Here is a 25733-nt window from a genome sequence, read left to right on the forward strand (position 1 = left end):
GAGAGCCAGCCACTGGCTGCTGGTGTCTCCCATAGCTCTGGGAGCTCCCCCCCAACACATACCATTCTGTGAAACATTAGACTACATCAGCTTTCGAGTGCTTTCTTTTTACTTTATGTGTTTGGAACCGTGAACGATGAGATGTGTGTGTCAACGGTGTTGACCAGCTGGTGGTTCATTTTCCAGCCAGCCGCCCTTAGCCCAGTCAGTAATTAACAGCCACCTCCTGCTTTCTTTATCTCCCCATTGACAAGCCGCATTGAGCCGCTCGCCACATGCAACAAACACACACAGCTCACAAGCCACGGGGACACATCTGCTGGGAGCCCAGGGCCTCAGCGCCTGATCAATGCTCTAATGAAGGCTCAAAGTTCCAAATGGACTTAATGTCACTTCAGTGTGTGTGTGTGTGTGTGTGTGTGTGTTTGTGTGTGTGCGTGCGTGTGTGCGTGTGTGCGTGTGTGCGTGTGTGTGTGTGTGTGCGCACGTGTGCACACGCGCCCACTATGGACAATAGGAACTGCCTATTGCTTTGCACCCTGCTCCTAAGTTGAATTGTCAAGGAGTGAAGGGTGTGTGTGGGCGGGGGTCGGTGGCTGTGGATGGGATTTGGAGTGTGCATCCTGTCTCCAGGGGCAACAGCCCCCACCCCCAGCCGAGTTGCCTCCAGCGCTGAAGCAGCACGGCTGCCCGGGGTCAGGAAGAGGGGCATGATGGATGCAGCTGAGTGCCCACTGAGGAAGTGGCAGGAAAAGGGGCTCTTTCCTCAGGACATCAGGGAACATCATTGTCTTTGTGTCACTCTGGTGTATTCAACATGCTCTTGCTAGTGAATGGAGGCCTTCTTTGTTTTCTTTTACAGATCGGCAAATCGACGGCTAAGCGCTTTCGTGGAAATGCAAAAGGAAATGTCTTTGTTTTTTTTTGTTTTTTGTGTTTGTCTGTTTTTCATACCCTTTGTTTGAAAGCATTTTTTAAAACCATCAATACAGTTCTAGGAAACAATGTTAATATAGGTCCATCTGTCTGCAAATAATCAATTATTGGCAATTTAGTCCTCATAATTAAACAACATCAATACTCAAAAATACAATAACACAGTAGGAAGGGATATCCACAAAAGGTCATTAGATGGAATCGTTACAACCAGCTCACTTTTGTCTTCAGAGATAATAAAGGAAGAACAAATAATTTTTCTTCCTTAAAGCAACACTGTGTAACACTGCCACTTTTTGAGGTATGTTTTTGCAGGCAACTAGTTTTGGTATCATCTTCAAATACATTTTGATGATCTATATGGTCGTGTGAAGGTATCATTTCCACTAGCCATCCAGGACATGCTCCAGGTAGTTCTGTGTTAACCATGTGAAAATTTACAAAAAGCTTTCACTGCACGATATTGGCAAGTAGATTGCCAAAAGACACCGGTTAGCATGTTAGCGAGCTTTTAACAGTGCACACTGGCCAGTTGGTAGTGTCTGCACGGTTTTTGAATGAACTACCTTTTAGGTAGTTAGCTCACCAGTTTCAGACCAAAACTCCTTACTGCTGCTTTAAGTCTACTGTTGTAGACCAGCACGCTCACCTCTCCTTCTATTGGTATGGATGTTCTGATTCTGATTCTGATTCTGGATGTTCTGAAAAATGAGCTGAGACAGGAGAATTCAGCTGGGATTTGGGGAACAGCGGACGACCCTTCGCTGCTCCCGTCACTTGAGCCGCTTTAGTGTTTTGGTAATGTGTTCTTGACTTGATGCATAGCTTTCAAGAGTACCTCTCTTTATGCACCAGAACCAATAGGCCTGTCTGAAAAGCCATTTGAACCTAGTGGACCAGACTGGTCAAGCATGCCATAAAGGAGGTAGAGGTATGTGTGTGTGTGTGTGTGTGTGTGTGTGTGTGTGTGTGTGTGTGTGTGTGTGTGTGTGTGTGTGTGTGTGGTGTGTGTTTGTTCGGTGTGTGTGTGTGGTGTGTGTGTGTGTGTGTGTGTGTGTAAGTGTGTGTGTGTGTGTGTGTCAGTCTGTCTGTGTGTGTGTGTGTGTGTGTGTGTGTGTGTGTGTGTGTGTGCGTGTGTGTGTGTGTGCGTGTGTGTGTGTGTGTGTGTGTGTGTGTGTGTGTGTGTGTGTGTTGGTGATCTACATTTAGAAATTATTACAAGGAGGGAAACATATTTCTATGTTAACATGGTACAGAAATGCAAATGCTAACAGAAAATGTGTGAATATATTAAACACGGATAAGCTTATTATGAGTTTCAGATTCTTGCGGGGAACATGTGAATCATTGACTTTCTTGGCACATCTGTATCGAAAGAAAACATTTGTCACACGAATTGCAAATTTGTGTGTAAACTATGTGTCTGCTGTTTGCATTTTCCTTTCTTTGAAACTCAAAAGAAGCCCCTTTTGCCCATAAACACATCAGGCTTCTTCTTCTCTTCTGTTTTGGTCTTGAGCGGAGCAGCGGTCAGCCCTTTTCTCAGCTGTAAAATGCAGAGTTGGGTTCACTCACAGGTCTCCGGCTTTATGACCCTGCCTTGATCACATGGCACTGTGTTCGTGGCTCCTTCTATTTATTCAACTGGATAGATGCTCAGATAGATGGGTCTGGGAATATACTGTGGTTGTGCATCTCCATTGTTTCTTCATTGTTTTCATCTCGATCGAATCACAGGGGTTAGAAACAGCACGTGTCTCAGGCTATTTAAAGTGTTACATAAAAAAAGAATTAGATTTGGCCACTTCAGTGTTTCCATGGTAAATGTCACCGTTTAATCTCCTTCTGAAAGTTCCTCCAGGTGCTCTTTTTTGATTGCCATGTGGAACACAAACTAGGCTGTTCTTCTGTGGTGCTGTTCTCATCACTACGCAATTCTATTTGGTAATTAAATAAAAAAAATGTCGATTCATTCTGATTTAATTTACTCATTTATTGATAGGATTGCTAAATCAGCCAGATTTATAAAAAAACTCAGACTCAGAATATCTCTCTCTTTTGAGGTCTAAATAACGTGATATAATTCTACAGCCACCTTGATCTGACCCGTGTTCATTATACTCAGTGCCTCCTGAAGGCTGTTTAGGATCCTTTGTTAATAAATGGTGCTGAGTCTTTATTTCAGCGCAGGATTTAGTTTAAGGTTAAATGCCTTGCCCTTAAACCCATCCGCTCTTCCAGGGTGTGCGGCAAGGTCAGGCCTCCAATCAGCGCGAAGCACACACAAAGGCCGGCTGTTCCCCTCTAATGAATTAGAGGCAGAGTCTCCCCTGAAGCGCTGTGACCGCACCTCCGAGACCCACCGCTGCCCTCTCTACCCCCCCCCCTCTCCCCACCCCCCTCCCCCGGTCACTCTGAAATGGGTTTTATAACTGGACAGTAAACTTCCAGGGGCTTAATGATGATGACTTCTTCATCTGCCCAAATGCTCCTTTTGTTTCTCGCTCTGTCCCCCACCCCCTTAAACCCTGAGTCAACCCTCCTTCCTCCCCCCCTCCTTTATGCTCCTGTGGCTAATCCCTCCCTCAAGCTCTCTCTCTCTCTCTCTCTCTCTCTCTCTCTCTGCTCTTGCTGACTTGAGCATTGACATTCAGCTGAAGTGCTGACCATCCTTGTATTTTTTTTTTTTCATTTTTTGCCGACCTGCTGCCGGCGGTTCCTCAATTTGCACTTCAGGTCTCCCGGCAGGCGGTCCTCCTGAGAGGCCTTTTAAAGGTGAATGAGAGTCACGCTGAGTCACGCTGCCAGCAGGCGACAGGCCTCCTGAGCCAGGCCTCCAGTGCTCTCGACACATGGCACCTATCAGGCCCCGGGTGCAAGGGAGTAGAAAAGGGAACACTGGAAGTGTTTTCTTTTTCTTTCTTTCTTACATCTCATCGCTCGCCGTCTGCATTGTTCCCGCTGTTGTTTCCCAGAGGCAGCTGCCGCTCAGGTTTTTTTTTTTATATCCTGACGCGGACAGTGAGAGCTTCTGAAGGCCATCCTGGCCTGTGTCCTTCACGCCTCTCCTCTTCTCTCTTCTCCTCCCACCCACCTGATGCTTATATGTCATCCCATAGAAAAGGGGGGCAAAATCACATTGTTGTTGTCACACCTTACATCTGCTCTCAGAAATTACACTTCCATATTAGCCACCTTCCTGAAACTGCCCTCTTCCTTTTTAAGAGCATTGGTAGCAGACTGTGACAATGAGTCAACAGCGTGGCTCAATGCAAAACAACAGAGAGAGAGACTCTGAAAAGGGGAGACTCTTGAGGGGTGGGGGGGGGGGGGGTGGGGGGGTTAGACATAGCAGTGTTCTCTCTCTCTCTCTCTCTCTCTTTCTCTCTCTCTCTGAAAGACTTTTCTTCTGGGAGAAAGAGCCGGGCCAGCAGAAGCCTCCCCATGACACATCTTTTCTCAGGTGGCGGTGGAAGAGCTGCTTCCCTTTGTGGCTGTCCGGGCCGGTGGGGGGGTGGGGGGGTGGGGGGGGCTCAAAGATCCACGGTGAGGGATGGGACAGGAGGCGGACCTCCTCTTTCACTCACTTCATTGTCTTTCAGGGCCACCTCTTTTCAGCATGGGGAACCCCTCTTTTGCACCCTTTCTCCATTTCAGAAGACCTATTTAGCCCGGGCTGTGTCAAAGTCAGGGGCTTGCCAGATAAATCAAAATGGCACCTCTTCCTCAAAAAAGAGTTGAACTTGCTCTGTCATGAATCTAAGCCAGAATTAGTTACTTGTGGTTTTCTGATATATATATATAATAAAAAGAATAATACTTATTACTAATAATTGAATTGCTTTATATCATCATTTTAGCAACATCTAGAGTAAATCAAACTCAATTGAAGAAGCAGTGGTATTTTTTTATATTTAAGCAAAACATTTATTGCCTAAGTCTTTGATTTTCACTGCTTGTCAGTATAGTGGAGAGGTCCCTTTCACAAATGTGACATGTGTGGTCCAAATGCGCTCTGCACTGGAAACTTCACAGCTCTCCTCAGCACAATGATCTGACAAAGACACAAGATTAGCTGAAATGGCTGCATTGATGACTGAGTGGCTCTAATTGAGCCCTTCATTGGGGGGGATGTTATTGTCCAAAGCTGGCTGGCTTACTCGTTTAGCTCCATCCAGCAATTTATGATTGGGTGAGAAGAGCTGCGTGGCCTAATTTAAACCAATATGGTATCTGTTTGTTTTGGGGGGGAGTTTAAACAAAACTGTGGTGAGGGCCTTTAGCACTGCCGTGTGAGTCAGTTGCAGTGCAATATAAAGAAGTTTCATGTGGATGTATTTTTAAGTTACAGTTTTTCTCGATTGATTTCATTCAAAAACTGGAACTTATGGCACAATGACCACAACCTGTAACTCATGTGCCAACTCCCTAAACCAATTCTGCTAAACTATAAGCACAATTATGTGCTTTAGACACAGATTTCAATTGTTTACCGCACTTTCTTCAACTCACAACACACAATTATCTGCTTTAGACACAAATTTCAATTGTTAACCACACTTTCTTCAAAACACTAAACACCATCCTCTCTACTTTGCACACTTCACCAATGCCAAAACCTCCTTGTGTTCAGACAGAACACACTGCTATTCAATTGGCAAAACTTCCATTTCAAAGGCTGTTGTGCAATTTGAAATCAAAGCTTTAGCAATATGATGGCCACAGGTTAGCTCCTGGTTTGGAGAACAATTGATGGCAACATTGAAGTGAGAGGTGATCAGAAAGGCAGAGGAGTGAGAGTAAGAGGAGGAGGAGGAGGAGGAGGAAGATGATGAAGAGAAAGAGTAAGAAGGAGAGCCATTATCTCTGATGAGATTCGGGCCACTGTGGTCAACCATATGGTCAACCATGGTTTGACCATGCAGGAGGCTGGCCAGAGGGTTCAACCAAATATAAGCCGCTTCTCAGTTGCATCCATTCTCTGGACATTCAGAAGAGGGAATAGGTAAGAAACACTACTATGACAGGAAAACACTAATTTGAATGCCTTATCAGGAGCATAGTATTCTTGTATTTTCCATTGTACTGTATCTGTAAAATTACGTAAACAAATACAAAGTGCAACCATTGATGACCAAGACTAATTCCTAAACATCAATACAGTGAGCCTAGCCACAGTGGACTGTGTTCTAAGGCGGAACACCTTGAGAATAAAGCAGGTGTACAGGGTGCCTTTTGTCAGAAACTCCGACAGTCAAACAGTTATGCTATGACTATGTGCAAGTAAGTCATATACATTTTCACAACTGATTGCGTCCTATCAGCACTGACACATTACTGTACTGTATTGCAATCCAATCCAATGTTACAGTTTTTCTCGATTGCTTACACACATGAAGCATGCCTCGTTTTCTCAAAACTCTAAACACAAATCCCTAAACCACTCACACAAAATGCAACAACATTCACAACACTGTGTAGGTCTATTTCTGATAGCACATTGTCAATATTGTCTTGAGCTAGAACAGGATGCAGTAGTTTTTTGTCCTTTTTTATTTTACATTTTTCTTTCTTTTTTTTGTTGACTGTACTGGCCTATATCCTATTGTTTGTTCTGTGCAAATCATTTACACATTCATTTGTGTTTGCTGTGATGTATAGGCTACAGCACTTTTGGAAAAAATAAAGAAATATTTTAGTTGTTACTGTATATTTGTGTGTTGTTTTATATTTGCGTAAAAACATTATACAGTTATATTTTACTACAGGAGTAAGCGTATAGTAACATAATGTTCCTGATAAGGCCTTCATACTGGTGTTTTCCCATTTCATAGTAGTGTTTTCCATTGAGCACATCAGTGTTCAATCGATGCTTAGAATGTCTATTCATATAATGGGCTGTGTTTGTCATTAGAAAACAAAGTACCCTTTTGAGGTGACATAACACTGTTTTGAAAGCAAAGTTGCCTTTTGCAGGATGTATAAAGGGTTTTGCATTTTGTGTGAGTGGTTTTGGGATTTGTGTTTAGAGTTTTGAGGAAACGAGGCATGCTTTCAAAAAATGTGTGTTAGCAATTGAGAAAAACTGTAAATAATTAATAAATGAATTGCATTTGCAATTTCATTGACCTGTTTTTACCAGAGATTTTTACAATGGCGTTTAGCTACTGAATACAAAGCACTGAACACAAAATTCCTTTTTCTTCTTCTGGTGTTGAACTTTTCGGGAGAAGCCAGGCCTTAAGGGTTTGTTTCCGTTGCTGTGTAGTGACTATGTGTTGACCTGGCCATTTCATTGTTTACTTGTCAGATTCTCAGGGACCTTGTTTAACAGAGAAATGAACTGCAGGGTTCACTCTGGGTGTATCCGGAAGGTCGCTGCACTTTGTGTCTTAGTGTCAAGTAATCAGATTTGGGTTTTTTTTGTGGCCACCATCAATAATTAACAAAGTGTGCTATGAAGCTGCAGTCAAAACAGGATCCCCACCAGGCTGATTAAATCTGTCATCTACAGTGTGTATTTATTTACCTACCTTGCCATGATTGGGCTGATGAGGTGGTAGCCCTTCACTGCAATGTCTACCATGGGTGACAACCCTATTTACACCCTGCTGTATTATTGTATATATTTTGTCATGAATATATGAGCTTAAATGTTTTATAACAGCTCTGATAATGTTCCCTATGTACATACATCATTGTCACATTGTGACAGGGCTGCCTTTTTGAGTCACAATATTTTGTCGCCGGAAATGAACATGAATAATGAGGCGTGCGTGCCTGAAGCACAGAAACTGATCATGCTGCAATTGTCCTCTGAGCCCTTTGCCCTGTCCAGCGCCTTGATAGTCCCTTGTGGATAGCCAGCCGTAGGAAATGATGAATCTGCTTGCTTGGAGCAGCTTCCCTTGCACTTGTGACGTACTCCAGTTTATTTATTTTGACCACATGAGCCCTTGCTCTGGTATTTATAGCAGGGGTAAATTCTCGGTGAATCGTCAATCCTTGGCCAAAGGGAGGTGTGTGTGTGTGTGTGTGTGTGTGTGTGTGTGTGTGTGTGTGTGTGTGTGTGTGTGTGTGTGTGTGTGTGTGTGTGTGTGTGTGTGTGTGTGTGTGTGTGTGTGTGTGTGTGTGTGTGTGTGTGTGTGTGTGTGTGTGTGTGTGTGTGTGTGTGTGTGTCTGTGTGATTGTGTGGGGTGTTGCAAGGCCAGGGCAAGAGACAAAATGTATAGTCTCTTTACCCCACATTCCTGACCAAGTGTCCCCAGTTTACCATGGGTTTGCCCTACCTTTATATTGGCCCCAATAAAAAGAGGAGGGAGGGAGGGAGGGAGGGAGGGACACAAAATGGAGAGGTCCCAGGGATAGATGGGAAAATGTGTCCCGTTGTTGGAAACCATCTCACACGTTTGGGTCACAGTGACACGGCTACACTCCGTCTGTGTCACTGTGACCCATACATACAGTCTCATGCGTTTGAAGAGTATCATATTCTTCACTGCCACGAGAGTGTGCTGGCTGTTGCACGACTCTCTCCTCCCTTTTTGTGGGCAGCTCTGGCAGCGTGGCTCCCTCCATCAGAGCATCTGTCACTGTAGGGGGTCAGCACAGGCCAAGATGAATGAGTCCTCAGGGAGGGCAGCCTACCTCTCTGAGCAAATGGGCCAGAGGAGGGAGGGGACTAAGTGTGGGGGAGGGTCTCTCTGTTTGTGTGCGTGTGTGTGTGTGTGTGTGTGTGTGTGTGTGTGTGTGTGTGTGTGTGTGTGTGTGTTGGAGAGAGACAGAGTCACACTGGAGGAGTCAGTCACACACACACAAACACACTCACAGAGAGAAGGAGCAGGTAAAAGAAAGAGATAGAGAGAGGAGCTGCAGCTGAGGCTCCAGGAACAAGGAAGGAGACGTCGCAGCCCAAACTGAGGAATATCATGACCAGAAACCCAGCGATTTAGTACAGGCCTAAGGAGGCTCAGCAACACAGACCTCGGGGATTTTTTCAAGGACTAATTTGCCACTGTGGACTATGGGATTTAACCAATCGACTCAAATCAGGAGCTCTTCCTTGTTCGGGATCTGAAGCAGGGCTGTGTAGAGTGAGCTCCACACAAGCAGTGAAGGTACAGGACTGCTATGTTAGTTTATCTGTCATTTGTTACCTTTTGCCTCGTGTTGTTGTGATGGCCCTGGCTTTTAGCGCCTCATTTAGACTGACATGGAGAGATGTTAGCCCTTTTTTTGCATACGCCCCCTCCCCCTGCCATGTAGTCCTTTACACACTCTTTGCTCTCTCTCTCTCTCTGGTGGTTCTCTCCAAGGTTTGCTACTGTTTCTGGGCAATTGCTCCGGTGTTGTTTCATAGTGTTGAATGCATGCGATGTGAAATGCCATGTGTTTTTATGTTTCTCCATGCTCAGCAGATCTGTAGAAGACATTTACTACCTCTTTTATTTTCCTGAGCTGCACGAGAGCAGGAAGCTAACTGAACCCTGCCTTGAACCTCTGTTTGCTGAGATCTTTCTTGGATCAATCAAATCATTTGATTTGTTGGGGTATCTTGGCTGTTTGGACAGTGACCCTGTGTCAAGTTTTATTACATGTGACCCTCTGGCTGTTGGGTGACTCATCTCCCACAAGGGGCTGTGTGTGTGTGTGTGTGTGTGTGTGTGTGTGTGTGTGTGTGTGTGTGTGTGTGTGTGTGTGTGTGGTGTGTGTTTGTTCGGTGTGTGTGGTGTGTGTGTGTGTGTGTGTGTGTGTGTGTGTGTGTGTGTGTGTGTGTGTGTGTGTGTGTGTGTGTGTGTGTGTGTGTGTGTGTGTGTGTGTGTGTGTGTGCGTGTGTGTGTGTGTGGTGTGTGTTTGTTCGGTGTGTGTGTGTGTACTCTTATGTCATAGAAAAGGGGAGAAGGAATGTGAGCAATTTACAGAATGGACTAAATGAGAGCAGGAAAATCCAAGACCCCAGAGACCTTAAGGCAGTGCCCTGGTCTTCATTAAGCCTGACGTAGAGCTCCTCATACCACCTCCTCATCCACATCGCGCATGCTATACTGCATACTGCTGCTCCACAAATCCATTAAAGTCAAGAGGAGACAAGAGTACAGAGTTAAGACAGGAAATGAGGCAGATGCAATTTTTGTTTCTCATCTCATTTTTTCAGTCTTCACTCAATTTGGATTTTAAATGGAACGGCCTCTCCCCTTTCAGTCTTTAATTAGTTGTTGTTCAGTTTGACGAGCCCTTTCTCGAGTCACACTGTGTGCACACTCGGCTCCGTGACCTCATGGGGGATTCAGGCACTCAGTCCAGATCGGGTTGTATCCAATTTCTACCCATGCAAAATCTTGCATGGTCACCTCTGTGGAGATTTGTTACCAGCTTGTGTGTGCAGGGGGGGGGGGGGCATCAGTCACCACTAACAGTTGGAGGCAAAGGGACTTGACTGCAGACCGTTTTGTGAACACACTTCCATGCTATCACATAACCCATCTTTGTCCCTTATCGGTTAACAGCGACATATGTCAAGGATTGGAACAATCTGTTGCATCAAACCCAAACAGCCACATCTATGTTAATGCTAAATGCAAATGATCAATCTCCCTTTCACTGGTATTTGTGACCGATATGTGCATTGTGCTGAATTTACTTTCCCCCCAAAATACTATAGAGTTTTCTGTATTTGTAAAATGACAGTATGTTGTTCATTTGAGTAGCCCAACAAATATGATTTATTGCGATTTATGTTCACAGCCTGACTAAAGTTTGTGGTGTTGCCAGGACAGGATTTAATACCAATGACTGACCAGGATATGAACCGTGTATGTGTCCATAAGTATTTGGGTGTTGTTGCTAAGGGCTGCTGATTTCTGCTGTGTGTAGGTGAGGAGCACGGAGGCGAAGCGTAATGGCCACACCACACGTTTCTCCAGCTGAACACTGAGCCACCATGGAGCAGAGGTGAACCGGCTTCTTCCCATCTGAGAAAACAGCAAACAAACACAAGGTAAGTAAAGGCTTACAGGATAATTAAGAGTTCCCTTCCTCTGATGACTCATTTACCAAAAATACTGTGCCTAAACATCCTACAACCTACATCTATTTATTTTTCAAAGCTACAGCACATAGTTAGTCACCACCTCAGAGTTAATGTTGTCTGTTGTTTGTGGGGCCAAGACTAATTACAGATGCCCAGCCCAATTGTGTCCCTTGCCCAACCAGTTCTGGTTCATTAAGACATACTGAAGCTCCCTTCCTTAAGCCTCTTATCTCTGGCCAAGCAGAGTAGTAGTCCCTTAATCTCGCCCGGTGTGTCTCTTCTTCCTGGGGCGTTTTAGATGGCTTCTTTTAGCTAACTGGGAGGGTCTGTATTTTTTTCTGCTAAGGCTGTTTATTGATAAATTCGAGCCAGTCCAAAACACTGAAACTTAATCTTTAGAATCTGTTCTATCCGTCCATTCAAACAGTCAAGGGATCCTGTGAGGATAACTGTGAGGATGATACTGGCGGGATGTTGCTCTTTCTGTGACAGCTGATGTGTACGGCCTGTTGCTTCAGTCTGTTTTATGCTAACTCTGGTCAACTGGACCTCAAGGACACTAATCTAATGAAACCAGTCCTTTAGTGCGATTTTATGCGTGGGGCCAAATTCCAAGTAATGGAAATATTTTGCCTTAAACAGCCTATTCTGCCTGGATGAGTTATCTTGGCGATAAATTAAATTTTCTGCCGAGGCGTGGATTTTGAATAGGCGTGGTAAAAGAAAAATCTCTGACAAAGAAAATTTTAACGTGGCAATCACAAACCATTACTGCCCAATTCTGATTTATCTGGCAAATAAATATTATGTTCCCTTTATTTTAATTCAGTGTATTATGCCTACGTGTTTCTGTATTAGCAAGGAAGCGGGAGCAAATGTTATAGGTTAATTAATCTATCTTCAACTCCTGGAAACACTGTCCAAAACCCCATCTTACATTGTAATCTCATCTGACACATTCCTTTTAAAGGGATTGCTCAACATTGGTATTGGTCAGCTTTAACCAAACCTTTCACTCATTAACTTTGGCCTGGCTCTGGCCAATTAGTGCCTTCGACAACACCTTTACTTTATCTCCTTTCTGTGCAACAGTGCGCATGCACTGCCATCTCCTCCTCAACCTAGGGCCCGTGTGTGTGTGTGTGTGTGTGTGTGTGTGTGTGTGTGTGTGTGTGTGTGTGTGTGTGTGTGTGTGTGTGTGTGAATGAGTGTGTGCATGTGCCAATGTGTGTGTGTCATTGAGTTCAGTAGCAGCTTTGCGGTCTATTAGCTTTATCTGTGCTCTGTCCTGTTTGAATGGGAGCTTGAGTGCCCCGTGCCCTGTCCAGCTGCCACCTGCTGCAGCCGGCCAATCACGGCCCCCGACTCTCTAAGCGCTCCCTAGCAGATGTCCGAGAGAGTGTGTCCGGTCCTGGGTGGGGTGAAGGGTCAAGGGACACAAGATGAGGGAGAGTCCGGGGGGGTTGAGATGTGAGACAGTGGTCTAATCTATCTGTTCAACACCAACGTGGTGTTATACTGCCCACAAAATTATCCCTATTTCAGGATAAATATTGACACTGTGATGAAAGAGTGGCCACAGTGCACCGATAGATTACTTTTAGTTCTGTCTATTTACATTGAGATAAAAAAGGGTTGAATAAAGTTTAAAGTTTAAAGCTTAAAATGCGGCTCTGCTCTGTGTTACAGATCATGGGGAATTCGTATGCAGGGCAGCTGAAGTCAGCTCGCTTTGAGGAGGCTCTCCATAACTCCATCGAGGCCTCATTGCGGTCGAGCAGTGGCGACCCACAGCCCATTTTCACACAGCTTTACCTGGAGCCAGACCATTATCATAGCAACACAGAGGGTGAGTCAGCGATGGTTTTGTCCTCTTCATTCAAATGATAAATGATTATCCGCAAAGCCCAGACCTGTAAGGTAGTTCTGTTATTTTAAATAATGATACTTTGGGTCACTTAAAGTGAAACAAATCCTATTATCTACATTATGACCCAAACTATACAAATAATGCAAACAGCTTATTTCATGTAATAAAAACGGTTTAGTAGTCACAACTGTGCTTTCTTTGCTTTCCACACCAACCGAGCCTTATGCACTAAATCTTTTCTTCCTTTGGACTTTGGTCAGACATTAAAGCCAAAGGCGAGCTGGGCTTTCGGTCCGCAGAGGTCAACGGCTCTCTGTTGGTCAACAGTCAGGCCTCTCCTGACATGGACGACATGGAAGACGAGGACGAGTCGGACAGCAGCAGCCCGCCTCTGCCCTTCCTGCAGGGCCTCACCCCTGACGGCTGCTGCCTCATGGACGGTATCTGCCTTTCTCTTTCATAGCCACAGACAACCAGCTGCTGCTCCCAGCTTAACTATGTCAGATTACGGCACTGTGCAACTTTATTGAATGACTAAATGAAATGTACTACATGGAGATGAGAGGACAGTTTATATTGGTGTAGGTAAAATATAAAATAGCTACAGTTTGTCATAGACTGTGGAGACTAGAGAAATAAAATCATATACTCGATGAGTATATACTGAGTACATGAGCAGGTTGTACAAGGAAACGAGATTTAATGTCCTTCATGTTTTTTTTTTTGCATTACACTTACAATGAAAGTCATTTCATCAGCAGGAAACAAATGGAGTGATTTGTTCAGCCTTTCTTCTGCGTCAGAAGGATTGAGAGTGAAATCATTATGTGCTGTGCTGACTCAAACCTCTTATCTCACCAGGCTTCTGTCAGGCAGGGAAGGACCTGCGGCTGGTCTCCATGACAATGGAGGCGATCGACGTTCCCCCTGGATTTGAGCTGGTGGGGGCTAAGTCCCCAAGCGTCCCAGAGCACATACTGGTCTGTGCGGTGGACAAGCGCTTCCTTCCAGACGAAAATGGGAAAAATGCACTTTTAGGTGAGATCCTTTTTGGACCTACAAGCAGGCTGCTGCAAAAAGACCATTCACCCATTACATTGCAAAGGGTTACCCGCTAGTTTAAAAAAAAAAAAAAAAAACGATGTTTGCAGTCCGTGTTTGTGTATTTTACACGTATTTGTAGAAGGGTGCTTTTTGCCAACTCTTTGGTTGTTTTACATTTTTCCAAGTAAATGTTTTCGTCTTTTGCAGGATTTTCGGGAAATTGCGTGGGCTGTGGTGAGAAGGGCTTCCGGTATTTTACTGAGTTCTCCAACCACATTAACCTGAAGCTGGCCACTCAGCCCAAGAAGCAGAAGCACTTAAAATACTACCTGGTGAAGAATTCTCAGGGTGCTCTGTGCAAAGGACCTCTAATCTGCTGGAAAGGTATATTCAGCAGCAGACCACAAACGCATCCTTCCACTTCCTGTAGTCTGTGGGGGTCAAATGCCAATCACAGTTTTTTTCTTCCTCTTTTCATTCGGTCTGTAGATTGTAAGACGAGGCAGTTCTCCAGCAGTGCTTCTTCCTCCAAACCTAGCTCCTCTTCCTCGCTGAGCAGCAAAGAGAATGGAGGAACCAATGGCCACAGCTCCTCGCCGCTCTCCAGCACAGGTCAGGCAGCCATTTTATCTCCCTTCCAACCTCCATCCATGCTGACTCTATCTAGCCCCTAGCCCCCGATGAGTCCCGCAAGCAGGGCCACAAGCCCAGTGGGGTTCGCTAGGTGGCCAGTGATGCAGATAGCGTGGGCTTGAGCTCAAGTGGGGTCATGTTCCCTCAGGAGGGGTGGGGGAGGGGGACTCTCCATGTGCTATCAGGGACATCTGCCTTTAGGCCCTTTCTGTTTACACGACAGTCTTGGCTGAAAGACTGACAGGCATTGTGGTGTTGTGTTGTAAAGACAATGCTGGTTACCTCATTGGTCACCAAATGGGTTTTCAGCTTGACTCTTCCTGTGAAAGAAAATTAGATGCCTGTCTGTTTTAGAGTACATATTTTGCCTCTGAGGAAGGTAGTCTGTTAAGTTGTTGTATCATTATTGTCTACATACTTATGTACAGTGTTCATAAGATCGCACACAAATGTCTAACTGCCAAACGCACCCCTCTGGTTCTGCAGATTCCCCCCCAGCCCGGCTCCAGTCGAGATCCTCGGGGCACTTTGGAGGGCAAGACCTAATCAGAGAGGGCAGCTTCATCAAACCACTGGCCACACAGGGTACAAAGACACTGCCAATAGGTACAAAGAGCTTATCCTGGCTTTATAGTTTTAATTTACGATCATACTGAACTGAACAGAATCGCAAAAAGTACATGGCCATTATTAAATCCCATCTCATCATTTTTATAATAATCACAATGGTGAAAATAATAGTGTTAAAAATGCTACAACTAATATTGAGGGAAGGTGTTACATTGTTTTTTGCAATCAGTTAAATGTACACCAATGAGTCACCCTATGCTCCCGACCTCAGGGCCGCACCTGGTTGCGTGTGTATGTGTGTGTGTGTGTGTGTGTGTGTGTGTGTGTGTGTGTGTGTGGACTTGGCTGCCTAGTTGGGCAGATGGAGCAAGTGTGCTGAAGGTCATCTGGATTAGGTGCTCCTTAAGCTTGGAGAAACGCTGACATCAGTACCCAGGAAAAACCCTGTAATGAGTTTTTAAGGCCTGTCCATCCATTAGCACATTTGCTACTCCCTGAGATTGACAGGCAACAATCAATGTGTTCTATAATGAATGGATCAGGAATATCAAATGTGAAAGTGCCTTTGCAGTTCATTATCAATAGGCCTGTGAAGGGTTAGGAAATCAATCACTCACTGCTTTCTAGAATCCTCTTCCTCTGTTATATTTATGTTGCTCTGTTTTACATTTGTTTGTGTGTATGTGTGTGTGTGTGTGTGTGTGTGTGTGTGTGTGTGTGTGTGTGTGTGGGTGTGTGTGTGTGTGTGTGTGTGTGGGTGTGTGTGTGTGTGTGTGTGTGTGTGTTTGTGTGCGTGTGCGTGTGCGTGTGCGTGTGCGTGTGTGTGTGTGTGTGCGTGTGTGTGTGTGTGTGTGTGCTTGTGCTTTGACTAGTTCCCACTGCTCTGCGGGTGAATGGCTTAACCAATGGCCTGGGTGTCGAGGCGAGGCCTGTGCAGCTCAGCCCCACCCATCTGCCCCCACTGGGCATCCCACCACTGACCTACCGCCCCGTGGAACCAGGAGACAGCCCAGGTGAGTCCACACACAGCCCCAAACACACACGGGCACGAACACACACACACACACGCTTCACAGTGAGATGGTGCATGGTTCATTTCCCATGAACACAGAGCCATAAAGACTGTACTGACCGCTGGATCATTTGGCTGCGTTTTCCTCTCCCCATAGCCTCCTCAGCCATGTCCTCCGGTCCCCCGAAGAAGCGCCACCGCAGCTGGCACCCCGCGTCAGTGGTGCCCGTCCCCTCCACAGCCGTCCCGGTCCCAGCCATCCGACCCCTCGCCTGTGGTCCAGGTGAGCAGGAAGAGCTGTTGCCCTAGGGTGCTCAGCCGTCTCAGTGGCTCCCTGAAGTTGCTCTAGGTGGCTTGTTTTGTCAGAGGGCAAATACAAATATGTCTAGGTTTGCAACAATAACACAGCCATGATATGATACAGTGTTTTCCTAACATTCGTATGCATTTTATGTATTTTGTATTGTGTATGTGTATAATCTTAAGGCACTCAAAAATGGAAAGTGGAAACACAGGATGAATTTGGATACATATAATAAATGAGGATGAATAATACATTAATACTGGAATGCTGGAAAACATCTTTGTACTGTTTATATCGTCGTGGTTGCATTTAGTAAAGACACATGTCTATATTGCGACAAAGAAAACTACATATGGCACCTTAAAATTGATTTTTGATGGTCTGTTACTGGAAAATAGGTACTTATTTAGTCACACGTATATATATAAAAAACACCTTGCTTGACATTTTTACGAATCAAAGCTGCTAAGCAGATGGGATATGGTTATACAACATCCCAGGATATTGCAGCTGTAAACAGCTGTTTGTTGCTTGTGTGCCCTCTGCAAAGGAAAGCTTTGAATGTGAAGGTGACAATGTTTCTTTTGTTAATCTGGAAGGTCATTTATGTGTGCGCCAAGCCATGGTGATCTTTATGGAGTGTCTCACAGACTGTGGTAGCCTGTCAGGTATAAAGGGACAGAGTGAGAGAGTGGAGGAGATGCAGTCACTGTGCATGCATTTCCATGGAGCTCGTTTGCTGGCCTTGCCTTGAATTAGATTACACACGTTGACCTGTCTCATGGGTGACATTGACAGAGGACTTTGACATTTTCTCCCATCAGGAGTAATTTATATGTTGCTACGGTGACAATAGGGTCGGAGGTCACACTGGCTGAGCGAATGGGTCAAAGGGGAGATGGGTCGACTAAGGGCTCATAGGTGACACAACAGTAACCTCTCAGTAACCACGTATTGATATACTGACCCTGATGCATGCGAGTGGAGGCGCCGCCTTTAATGTTTGTTTGGCAAACGTTCCTATTTCATGTGTGCTGCTTTCTTGATATCAGTCTTCTTCTCTCAGTATTCCTCTTTCTCCAGAGGCATGACTTTCCTCTCCTTTTGGTCTGGCAGGCTCTGTGTTGGCGCTGGCCAGTCCCCAGTCTCTATCTGTGTCTGGGGTGATCCAGCCCCAGCCAGTCACGGCAGGAGAAACCGTCATTGTCCCCGACAACCTGCTCAACATCTCTGGAGTCCGGCCCGTCATCCTCATTGGTAGGGAGCTCAAATCCTGTTTCTGTAGCTCAACTGGTAGTGTTATCACCACACAAACTAATAAAGCATCATTCTTATACTATTGCTCTGGATTAAGGTGTCTTCTTAAAGAATAAGTCTAAATATATTAGATTCACTACTAGAGTACTGCTTATGCTCATTTGATCTGAAGTGAAATAGCACACAGAGGGCTAAGTGATCATGTTGTTTTCCTCTCAGGCCAAGGCACTTTACCATACTTCTATGGCAATGTGGGAGACATCGTGGTGAGCCCCCTGCTGGTGAGCTGCTATAAGGGCAGCCAGCTGCCTGAGAAGACCCTAGAGAACCTCGGCATGACCAGCAGCCAGCTCCTCACCGTGGAAACCATGGCCCTGCTCACCTTACAGTACCTTGCCCGTCTAGGTAAACAAGCAAAAAAACAAACACTGCACGCTGACTCTGCCAAATCTGACGTGGGACCGAGCCTGAGCCTCTGTCCGGCTTTCCCCAGTCTCTGCCAGTATTGACCTGTGTCGGTGAATAAAACCAATCTCACTGACATGGGAATACGAACAGTGGACCAGAGGTCTGTTCGCTCAGCTCAGTCCTGAAGTGAAATAAATCAGTGAATTCAGTTGTCTGTTGTTTATAATTCACAGTTAGTTCTAGCTGCATGATCATTGCAATCATTATGTTCACGAGCAAGTGAAAATGTGTGACCTTAACGAATGAGTATTGAAGTAATACATACTATGTAAATTCAGTCAATTCAGTGTTGTGTCTGAGATTAACTCATGTTAGGTTTTCCTGAGGTCATCAGTTTGTGTGCAGACACCACATCTCTGCGTGCGCACAAATACGGTCAAGGTCATTAAAGCTATCAGTAGAGTGGGGCTTGTGTTTCTTCCGAGAGCTCACCTTTAATCCGAAAGCCTGTGTCCTGGTGTGTATTCCGCCACTGACTTGTCTCTCTCTTATCTCTTTCTCTCCCTGCCACAGGCCCAGAGCAGATCCCACTGCGGGAGGAGTTTGAGCAGATCGTGCTGAAGGCCATGCTGTGTGGGCCCCCGGGCCCTTCCGTGTCCCCGGCCCAGCTGCCCTGGTTGGCCCGCGTGGAGGCCAGCGTGTCCGGCGGCACCGTGCAGGTCCTGGTCACACACAGCTCTCTGGGCGAGGGCATCTCGGAGTCCCTGCGCTCGCTGTGCGAGGGCCCTCACCAGCAGTGCTTGCCAAACTACATGCTGATTATCTGTGCCTCCAAGATGAGCGGCAACGAGTTCTGCGTGCTCGTGCTGGGTAAGTAGGCTTTCTCTACTGGTCAACTGTGTCATGTCTCATATGACGCGCGGATAAATACAGCACGGATTTGAGTGGTACAAAGTGTCTTTGAGTAGCTGAAGGTTAAATAGGGGTTGAAAAATTAGAGTTGATCTAGGGATTGGTGTTGGTGGGATTGTTGGGATTCAGTAGACTGAGAAATAACAATACCTATCAGTCTAAATACTTTTTAACTTACTTTTTTTTTGGTGTTTCTCAGGAAAATACCAGGCTCGAGCTCTGGCTGAGGGGATGCTCACTACCAATGAGTTCCTGAAGGAGATCAGCTACGAACTCATCACAGGCAAAGTCAGCGGCCTGGCCGCACACTTCCGAAGCACCTCTTCAGGTCAGTGGGCCATTACACAGACACATTAACACCGAGTTCAAACCTCAGTGCTCACACAACTTTCAAACAAATACGTCACGTTCATGACAGTCACTGGACTGAGTGAAAATGAATTGGAAATGTATCATCTGTAGGGGACAATCTGGAGAAGCAGCTGATCAAGTACCAGCGTCGGCGTAAGGAGCAGGTCATCCAGCCCTTTCAGGGAGATGTCACGGACTACATCCATTCACAGGAGGCAGTTGCCATGGTTCCAGCCTCAGATACAGGTCAGACTGCAGCCCCTGATCATATAACACTAGACCAACTATATTTGTCTCATAAATAAATGGCAAATGATGGTTGGCAAAGTGCATAGAAAAGAACAAACTGCAGTAACAGCATTCATTATTCTTAACAGTGACAGCAAAGAATGTGTACACTGTTTTGACTTTTCAAAGACAAATGTAATTGAAAGGACAGGCCTACTTATCACAAACTGCAACTTTTCACAAAGCATGTCTATTTTAATGACTTAACTTTGATGTCTGCAAGCTTTATTTGTAAATATGCATCAGCATCCGTTAAGCAGCTTTGTTTGGAAATGGCTGACTAGCCTAGCCTGTGCCTGTGTGTTTGCTAACGTGAGCGCGGCCTTCTTGTTTTGGGCAGACCTGCTGAATGAGGTGTTCCAGATCCTCCCGCCTCAGCTGAGCGTGGCGCGCAGCCTCCTCTCCCAGGTGTGCTCCATCGCCGACTCCGGCAGCCAGAGCCTCGACCTGGGGCGCTTCTGCAAGGTGGACTTCCTCGTGCTGGTGCCGCCCTCCCACGTTCTCATGCATCAGACCACCGAGCGCATCAGACAATCAGGTCAGGCCAGACGTTTACACGCTTGCTGCTCTAGCTGACATCCCAATACCCGTCATAGTAATTCTGGGCAGTGTTAGAGTGTCAGCTCCATCGTACTGATCTGGTCCATGTCTTTCAGGTGTTTTGGTGGACCTTGGCATGGAGGACGCTACTTCTGCCCTTCAGAAATCAGATAAATATGTGGTGCGTCTGGATGCTGATGTTCATACTAAAATGGAGGCCTTCATGAGGAAAGTGAAACAGAACCCTTATACCCTGTTTGTCCTCATCCATGACAACTCTCATGTCGACCTAAACAGGTAAGGGCACAGTTGAAAACATACATACGACTATGTGGCATTTGTGACATTTTGTGACTGATTTAGCTAATAAAATAGCACAGTAGTGTGTATTTTCTCACCGTCTTTCACTATCTTTCTGTTTGACTCGCTAACCCTGGGTGATGTGTCTGCCTCTCTAGCGCCCTCTCTGGGTCTGTGCGCCACGGCGAGCTGCAGGGCCTGGCCGACCGCGTGGTCAACTGCCAGGAGGTGCTGGAGGCGGTCAACCTGCTGGTGCTGCAGGTCAGCTGCTTCCCCCACACCCTGCAGACACGCCAGTCCCGCATCAGCGTCCACAACGAGGTGCACTGGCCCGGCCGCGACAGCCTGGTGAGTCACACAATCTGACCTGGCACTGATCCAAGACCAGTTTGGTGGTGTCTGCCTTGAATGGCAAGATGTACAGTGAGAGGGAGTTAAAATGGCCCCTGATCGGTTTGTCAGGGATGATGGAATGGCTGTTGTTGATGTTTAGCACACCCTAGTGGTGGAAATTCATATTGTTGTCCGAGCATTTATAAAAGAGACACAACTGACCTAGTGGAAGACTTTATGCCACAGTTGCGATTTTCATGTATGTTTTTGCAAACTAGTACTAGTACCTTGCAAACTAGTACAGTTAAATATAGTCCTTTTAAAAAAAGTAACTAAGTCATTTTTATTTAAATTTATATCTTAAGTTGTTTATTTCCATACTCATTTTGAGACTGATATAAGCATATAATTTGTGCAGAGAGATTAATGTATATGATCTTCTTGTTGCTTTCAGGGCGAGCCTTCTCCCAAAGACCTAGTTTACTTTGGCCTGAGTGACTACAGCAGCTCTCTGCAGTGGGGTGTGGCCAGCCCCATCCTCCGCTGTGACGATGCCTTTGAGAGGATGGTGAACACCTTACTGGAGAGGTGAGTCACCCCAGGGGGAAAAGGTCTTCATTCAAAGGCTCTCATGACTCACACCATGTGTGTACTTCATAGGGAGTGAGTGTGAGTGAGTGACTGTGGTCCACAGTACATTATTTCATTCTGCAGTAGTGTATATTGCACAGACTCTCCACTCTATGGTCGTATCGACAGTAATAGATATGTTTCATTAATAGTTAGCTGAATTCTCTTCATCATATAATTTTGCTTTGTCCTTTCCAGGCACCCCCATCTTCACAGCATGGTGATCCGCAGCTACCTGCTCATCCAGCAGTACACAGAGGCCATGATGGCCCTGACGGTGGCGCCCTCCCTGCGGGACCACGTCACGCCCGAGACCCTGACCATGGTGGAGGACCTGATCAGCTGCCCCGGGCGCGGGAGCTCCGGGCGCGGCCACATGCTGCTGGTGCGCGTGCCCTCGCTGCAGCTGGCCATGCTGGCGCGCGAGCGGCTGGAGGATGCGCGCGACAGGCTGGGCCTGCAGTACCGCTTCGCTGTGCTGCTCGGCAACCCCGCCACCGAGCTCATCCTGCCCAGGCACTTCTGCAACCGCCTCAGGGTAAGAGCACGTGTGTGGGAGGGAGGAGGGGGGGGGGGCTAAGGGATGCGCTGAGAAGCTGGAGACTTACGGTACACAAATCTAGGCGGCACTTCAGTGCAAGCTGTATTTAAATGAAAAAAAAAAAAACAGGTCGGTAAGTAGGTAATGAGTCGTTAAGTCATTACGTGTGCTTTGGAAGCCACAAGCAACATTTTCAGGGCTAAATTATTTGTATGAATCTCAAGATGTTTTACACGGGCCACTAATGAAATCATATTCTGGACACTTAAGTTGCTTAGAAGTCGCTTAATGTACTGTGTGTTTGGCAGGCCTGGCAGGGTTGTAAGAACGAGGACTGGGTGCCGCAGACGTATGAAGACCTGGAAGGCCTGCCCTGCATCGTCATCCTCACAGGGAAAGACCCGCTGGGGGAGACGTTCCCCAGGTACTTACTTTCACTCTCTCCACTATCACCATAACCTTCATGTTTGGCAGTTTTCTCTATTATTCTCTGTCTGATGCACTTTGTACACATGCAGTACAGATCATGGTTGTTGGAACACGGATCCTGTTGGAGCATGGTGCCTGTAATGCAGTGGCTGGTCTCAAACAGAACATTAACTTGATGTGTTCTCCCTGCAGGTCCCTGAAGTACTGTGACCTGCGTCTGATTGACTCCAGCTACCTGACGCGCACGGCTCTGGAGCAGGAGGTGGGCCTGGCCTGCACCTACGTGACTAAATGTGTGATCCCGGAGCCCCGGAAGAGGAGCCCGGAGGAGCCGGAGGAGGAGAAGGGCTCCGGCCCTGCCGATGATGGGCAGATGGACCTGGAGCGACCGCACAGCAATGGCAGCGCAGTCACGAGGGCTTCAGGTTAGTTCACAAACAATCTGCTATCACTGATGACTTCTTGTGATACATCGTGAAGATTACTTCTAAGATCTGGAGACATATAGGAAAGGTAGTGACAAAGAAATGAAGTCTTATAATTTAATCTTTCTCTCTCTCTCTCTCTTTCTATTTATCTATCTGTCCATCTATGCATCTCTCTCTCAGGCTCCCTGACTGAGAATGGCGTGAGCTCCTCTGGCATGCCCGACACCTCCCAGAAGGCCTCCCTCTCCTCGCACTCCTCTTCCCTGACAGAGACGGGCAGCAACGGCACTGCGGAGGCCAGCTGCACCCCCCACCGGGTCAAGGAGGAGTGCGACTCCCACCAGGCCCCGTCCTCGGCCCCCCTTCCGGGTCCCCTCTCCTTCTGTTCCTCCTCGTCCTCTTCCTCCTCCCCCTCGTCTTCCTACACTGTGCAGCGGCCCAGCCAGTCCACGCAGGCGCGGTACAGCCCCGGACGCAGCCACCTCTACCCGCGCACGGCCGTCCTCTCCCGGGCCGCGTACTCCCTGCTGGCGCCGGGCGCCCAGGACCAGCCCAGCTCCACGACCCTGCTGCCCCACGCCTACCTCACCTGGAGCAGCCCGCTGCGGCCACCCATCCCCCACCACATGAGCGGGCTGGAGCAGTCGCTCTACTACCGCAAGTGGACCTGTGCCAAGAAGCACCATGCAGACTTCGAGGGCCCCGCCGCTCCCCACCCCAGACGCCTGCTCCTGAGTGGACCACCACAGGTAAGAGTCCTCCCTCTGTCTCAGCATGGGCTTTATACACCATGGCAACCTCCGCTGGTAGAGCTGCTGGAGCTGTCATTGCTGGAATTCATCACCATTATAGTTTCTCTCTCACCTCTCATTCTCATTCACCATTTGTGGTAATAAATACATTGTGAAATATCTTTTTCTGTATATATCTAGCAGTTTAATTGTCTGTTTGGATTTTGTTTCCATAAACATTTGAAGTCAAACAGTGCTTTTTGCTCGCCTCAGCTCCCTTCCCGTGTTTTGTGTAGCAGCTCCTGTCCAGCTGTCCTACGTCTCTTGTTCTCTGATGGTTTGTTCTCTCTTCCATCTTCTTTCCCCTGTAGGTGGGGAAGACAGGAGCTTACCTGCAGTTCCTAAGAATCCTGTTCCGAATGCTGATCCGCCTGCTGGAGGTGGACGTGTACGACGAGGAGGAGCTGGAAGAGGACCTGGCAGAGGTGGCAGATGGGATACCCGCCACCGTCACCAGGTGGCCGGATATGGAGGACATTAGGAAAATGCCCTTCGACCCTTACTCCCGTGACCCCAAGTTCAGACACTCCAGTATTTTATATTCTGAAAAAATGGCTAACAAACCGAAAGGTAATTCAAAATTTGGAAGTCATGGCCAAATAAATTGAGAGTCTTGTAAGATCTTTTACATCCATGTAATTCAACCCAAAGGCATCACTTTGTCTGTTCACCACCACTTTACATGGTTCCCTGGCGAACTGCGTAAGGGGCTTGGTTTTTGTAATGACCTTATAATTGTATGTGTTTGTGTGCAGGGTTGAAATCTGAAACTGTGAATGAAACTCCTGCCAAAAGGGACACGGTGTCCATCAGACTAAGCCCATATGCGTCCCACAATGCCTTTCACCACTGTGAGCACTGTCACCACTACTGTGAGGCCGGCCCTGCCACCCAGGTGTGTACCTCGATTACAACGTCCTTACTCCCAGTACGATACATTCCAGTGATTCAGCAGGTTGTGAGTCTGTGTCGCCACTCTGAGTCATACGTGTGTTTGTGTGCGCGTGTGTGTGTGTGTGTGTGTGTTTGTGTGTGTGTGCGTGTGCGTGTGTGCCTGTCTCTCTGCCCTCAGCTCTCGGACTGCACATTCCATGCCTTCACCTTCTGCTCTTCCATGCTGGGAGAGGAGGTGCAGCTGCACTTCATCATCCCCAAGGCCAAGGAGCGCCACTTCATCTTCAATCAGGAGGGCAGCCACCTGGAGAGCATGCGGCTTCCCCTGCTCTCAGACAAGGTGGGCGTGTGTGCCACTGGACCCAGCTTCCACCGCGGGCCACAGCAAAGACTTGCTCTCATAGTCCTCACACAGATCCTCCAAATCAAGTTTCACAATGAATCCGTACACCTTTCTCCACTAAGATATTTTTTACATTTACATTTTACATTTACATTTAGTAATTTAGCAGACGCTTTTGTCCTAAGCGATGTACAAGGGAGAGAACAGTCAAGCTAAGAGCAATAAAACACCTGGTGTAACAATAAATAAATTTCCCTCGGGATTAATAAAGTATCCATCTATCTATCTATCTATCTATCTAAATACTACTTTACATAAGAAATAGAAAAACGACCTAGAAAGGAAAAAGAAGTGCAGGAATGTAACTGCTGAAGTGCAAGTTAAGCACTAGTCAAGGTGCCAGTTAGGAAGGGAGGTGCTCTCTGAAGAGTTGGGTCTTCAAAAGCTTCTTGAAGGTAGAGAGGGACGCCCCTTCTCTGGTAGTACTAGGCAGTTTGTTCCACCAACGTGGAACTTTTTTATGGAAACACTTTCTCATGGTTGTTTTGAATGTCTGTTATTCCACAGGACCCCAGCCTTAAGAGCCCCATCTTCACGCCCACCACGGGACGACAGGAGCACGGCCTCCTGAACATCTACCATGCCATGGAGGGAGCCGACCATCTGCACATCCTGGTGGTGAAGCAGTACGAAATGCCCCTCTACAGGAAGTACTGGCCCAACCACATCCTGCTGGTGCTGCCTGCCATGTTCAACAGCTCTGGAGTGGGTGAGTGTTCACCTCCGCATCATACCAGGGGACTGTCTGTCAGGTTCAACATCCCTGTCTACAGCATTATTCATATTCATTCAGTGAGCATTATTCATATTGTTTTCGGTCAAATAGTGT

General features: G+C 46.8%; 1 protein-coding gene across 4 annotated transcripts in view; it reads left to right on the top strand.

The window, feature by feature from the left end:
• greb1l (GREB1 like retinoic acid receptor coactivator) overlaps positions 1-25733 on the top strand; it is a 39738-nt gene that overhangs the window by 8581 nt on the left and 5424 nt on the right. The window contains exons 1-27 of one of the 4 annotated variants that reach the window (XM_031562902.2): positions 8781-9053; positions 10810-10933; positions 12656-12815; positions 13097-13276; positions 13698-13874; positions 14088-14264; positions 14370-14492; positions 15000-15119; positions 15956-16096; positions 16253-16378; positions 17516-17656; positions 17876-18061; positions 18638-18934; positions 19176-19304; positions 19439-19573; positions 19956-20153; positions 20272-20452; positions 20614-20803; positions 21243-21376; positions 21617-21956; positions 22268-22383; positions 22581-22813; positions 22997-23565; positions 23919-24177; positions 24363-24502; positions 24680-24841; positions 25412-25613. In XM_031562902.2, coding sequence (XP_031418762.1) covers positions 12659-12815; positions 13097-13276; positions 13698-13874; positions 14088-14264; positions 14370-14492; positions 15000-15119; positions 15956-16096; positions 16253-16378; positions 17516-17656; positions 17876-18061; positions 18638-18934; positions 19176-19304; positions 19439-19573; positions 19956-20153; positions 20272-20452; positions 20614-20803; positions 21243-21376; positions 21617-21956; positions 22268-22383; positions 22581-22813; positions 22997-23565; positions 23919-24177; positions 24363-24502; positions 24680-24841; positions 25412-25613 — 4813 coding nt within the window. In that variant the 5' untranslated portion in view covers positions 8781-9053; positions 10810-10933; positions 12656-12658. Of the gene's footprint in view, positions 1-8780; positions 9054-10809; positions 10934-12455; positions 12816-13096; positions 13277-13697; positions 13875-14087; positions 14265-14369; positions 14493-14999; positions 15120-15955; positions 16097-16252; positions 16379-17515; positions 17657-17875; positions 18062-18637; positions 18935-19175; positions 19305-19438; positions 19574-19955; positions 20154-20271; positions 20453-20613; positions 20804-21242; positions 21377-21616; positions 21957-22267; positions 22384-22580; positions 22814-22996; positions 23566-23918; positions 24178-24362; positions 24503-24679; positions 24842-25411; positions 25614-25733 lie in introns of those variants that run through there. The other 3 variants (XM_031562901.2, XM_012827982.3, XM_042703784.1) reach the window with 3 other exon arrangements.

The sequence above is a fragment of the Clupea harengus genome, chromosome 25 (assembly GCF_900700415.2).
Source record: "Clupea harengus chromosome 25, Ch_v2.0.2, whole genome shotgun sequence".
Lineage (NCBI taxonomy): Eukaryota > Metazoa > Chordata > Actinopteri > Clupeiformes > Clupeidae > Clupea > Clupea harengus.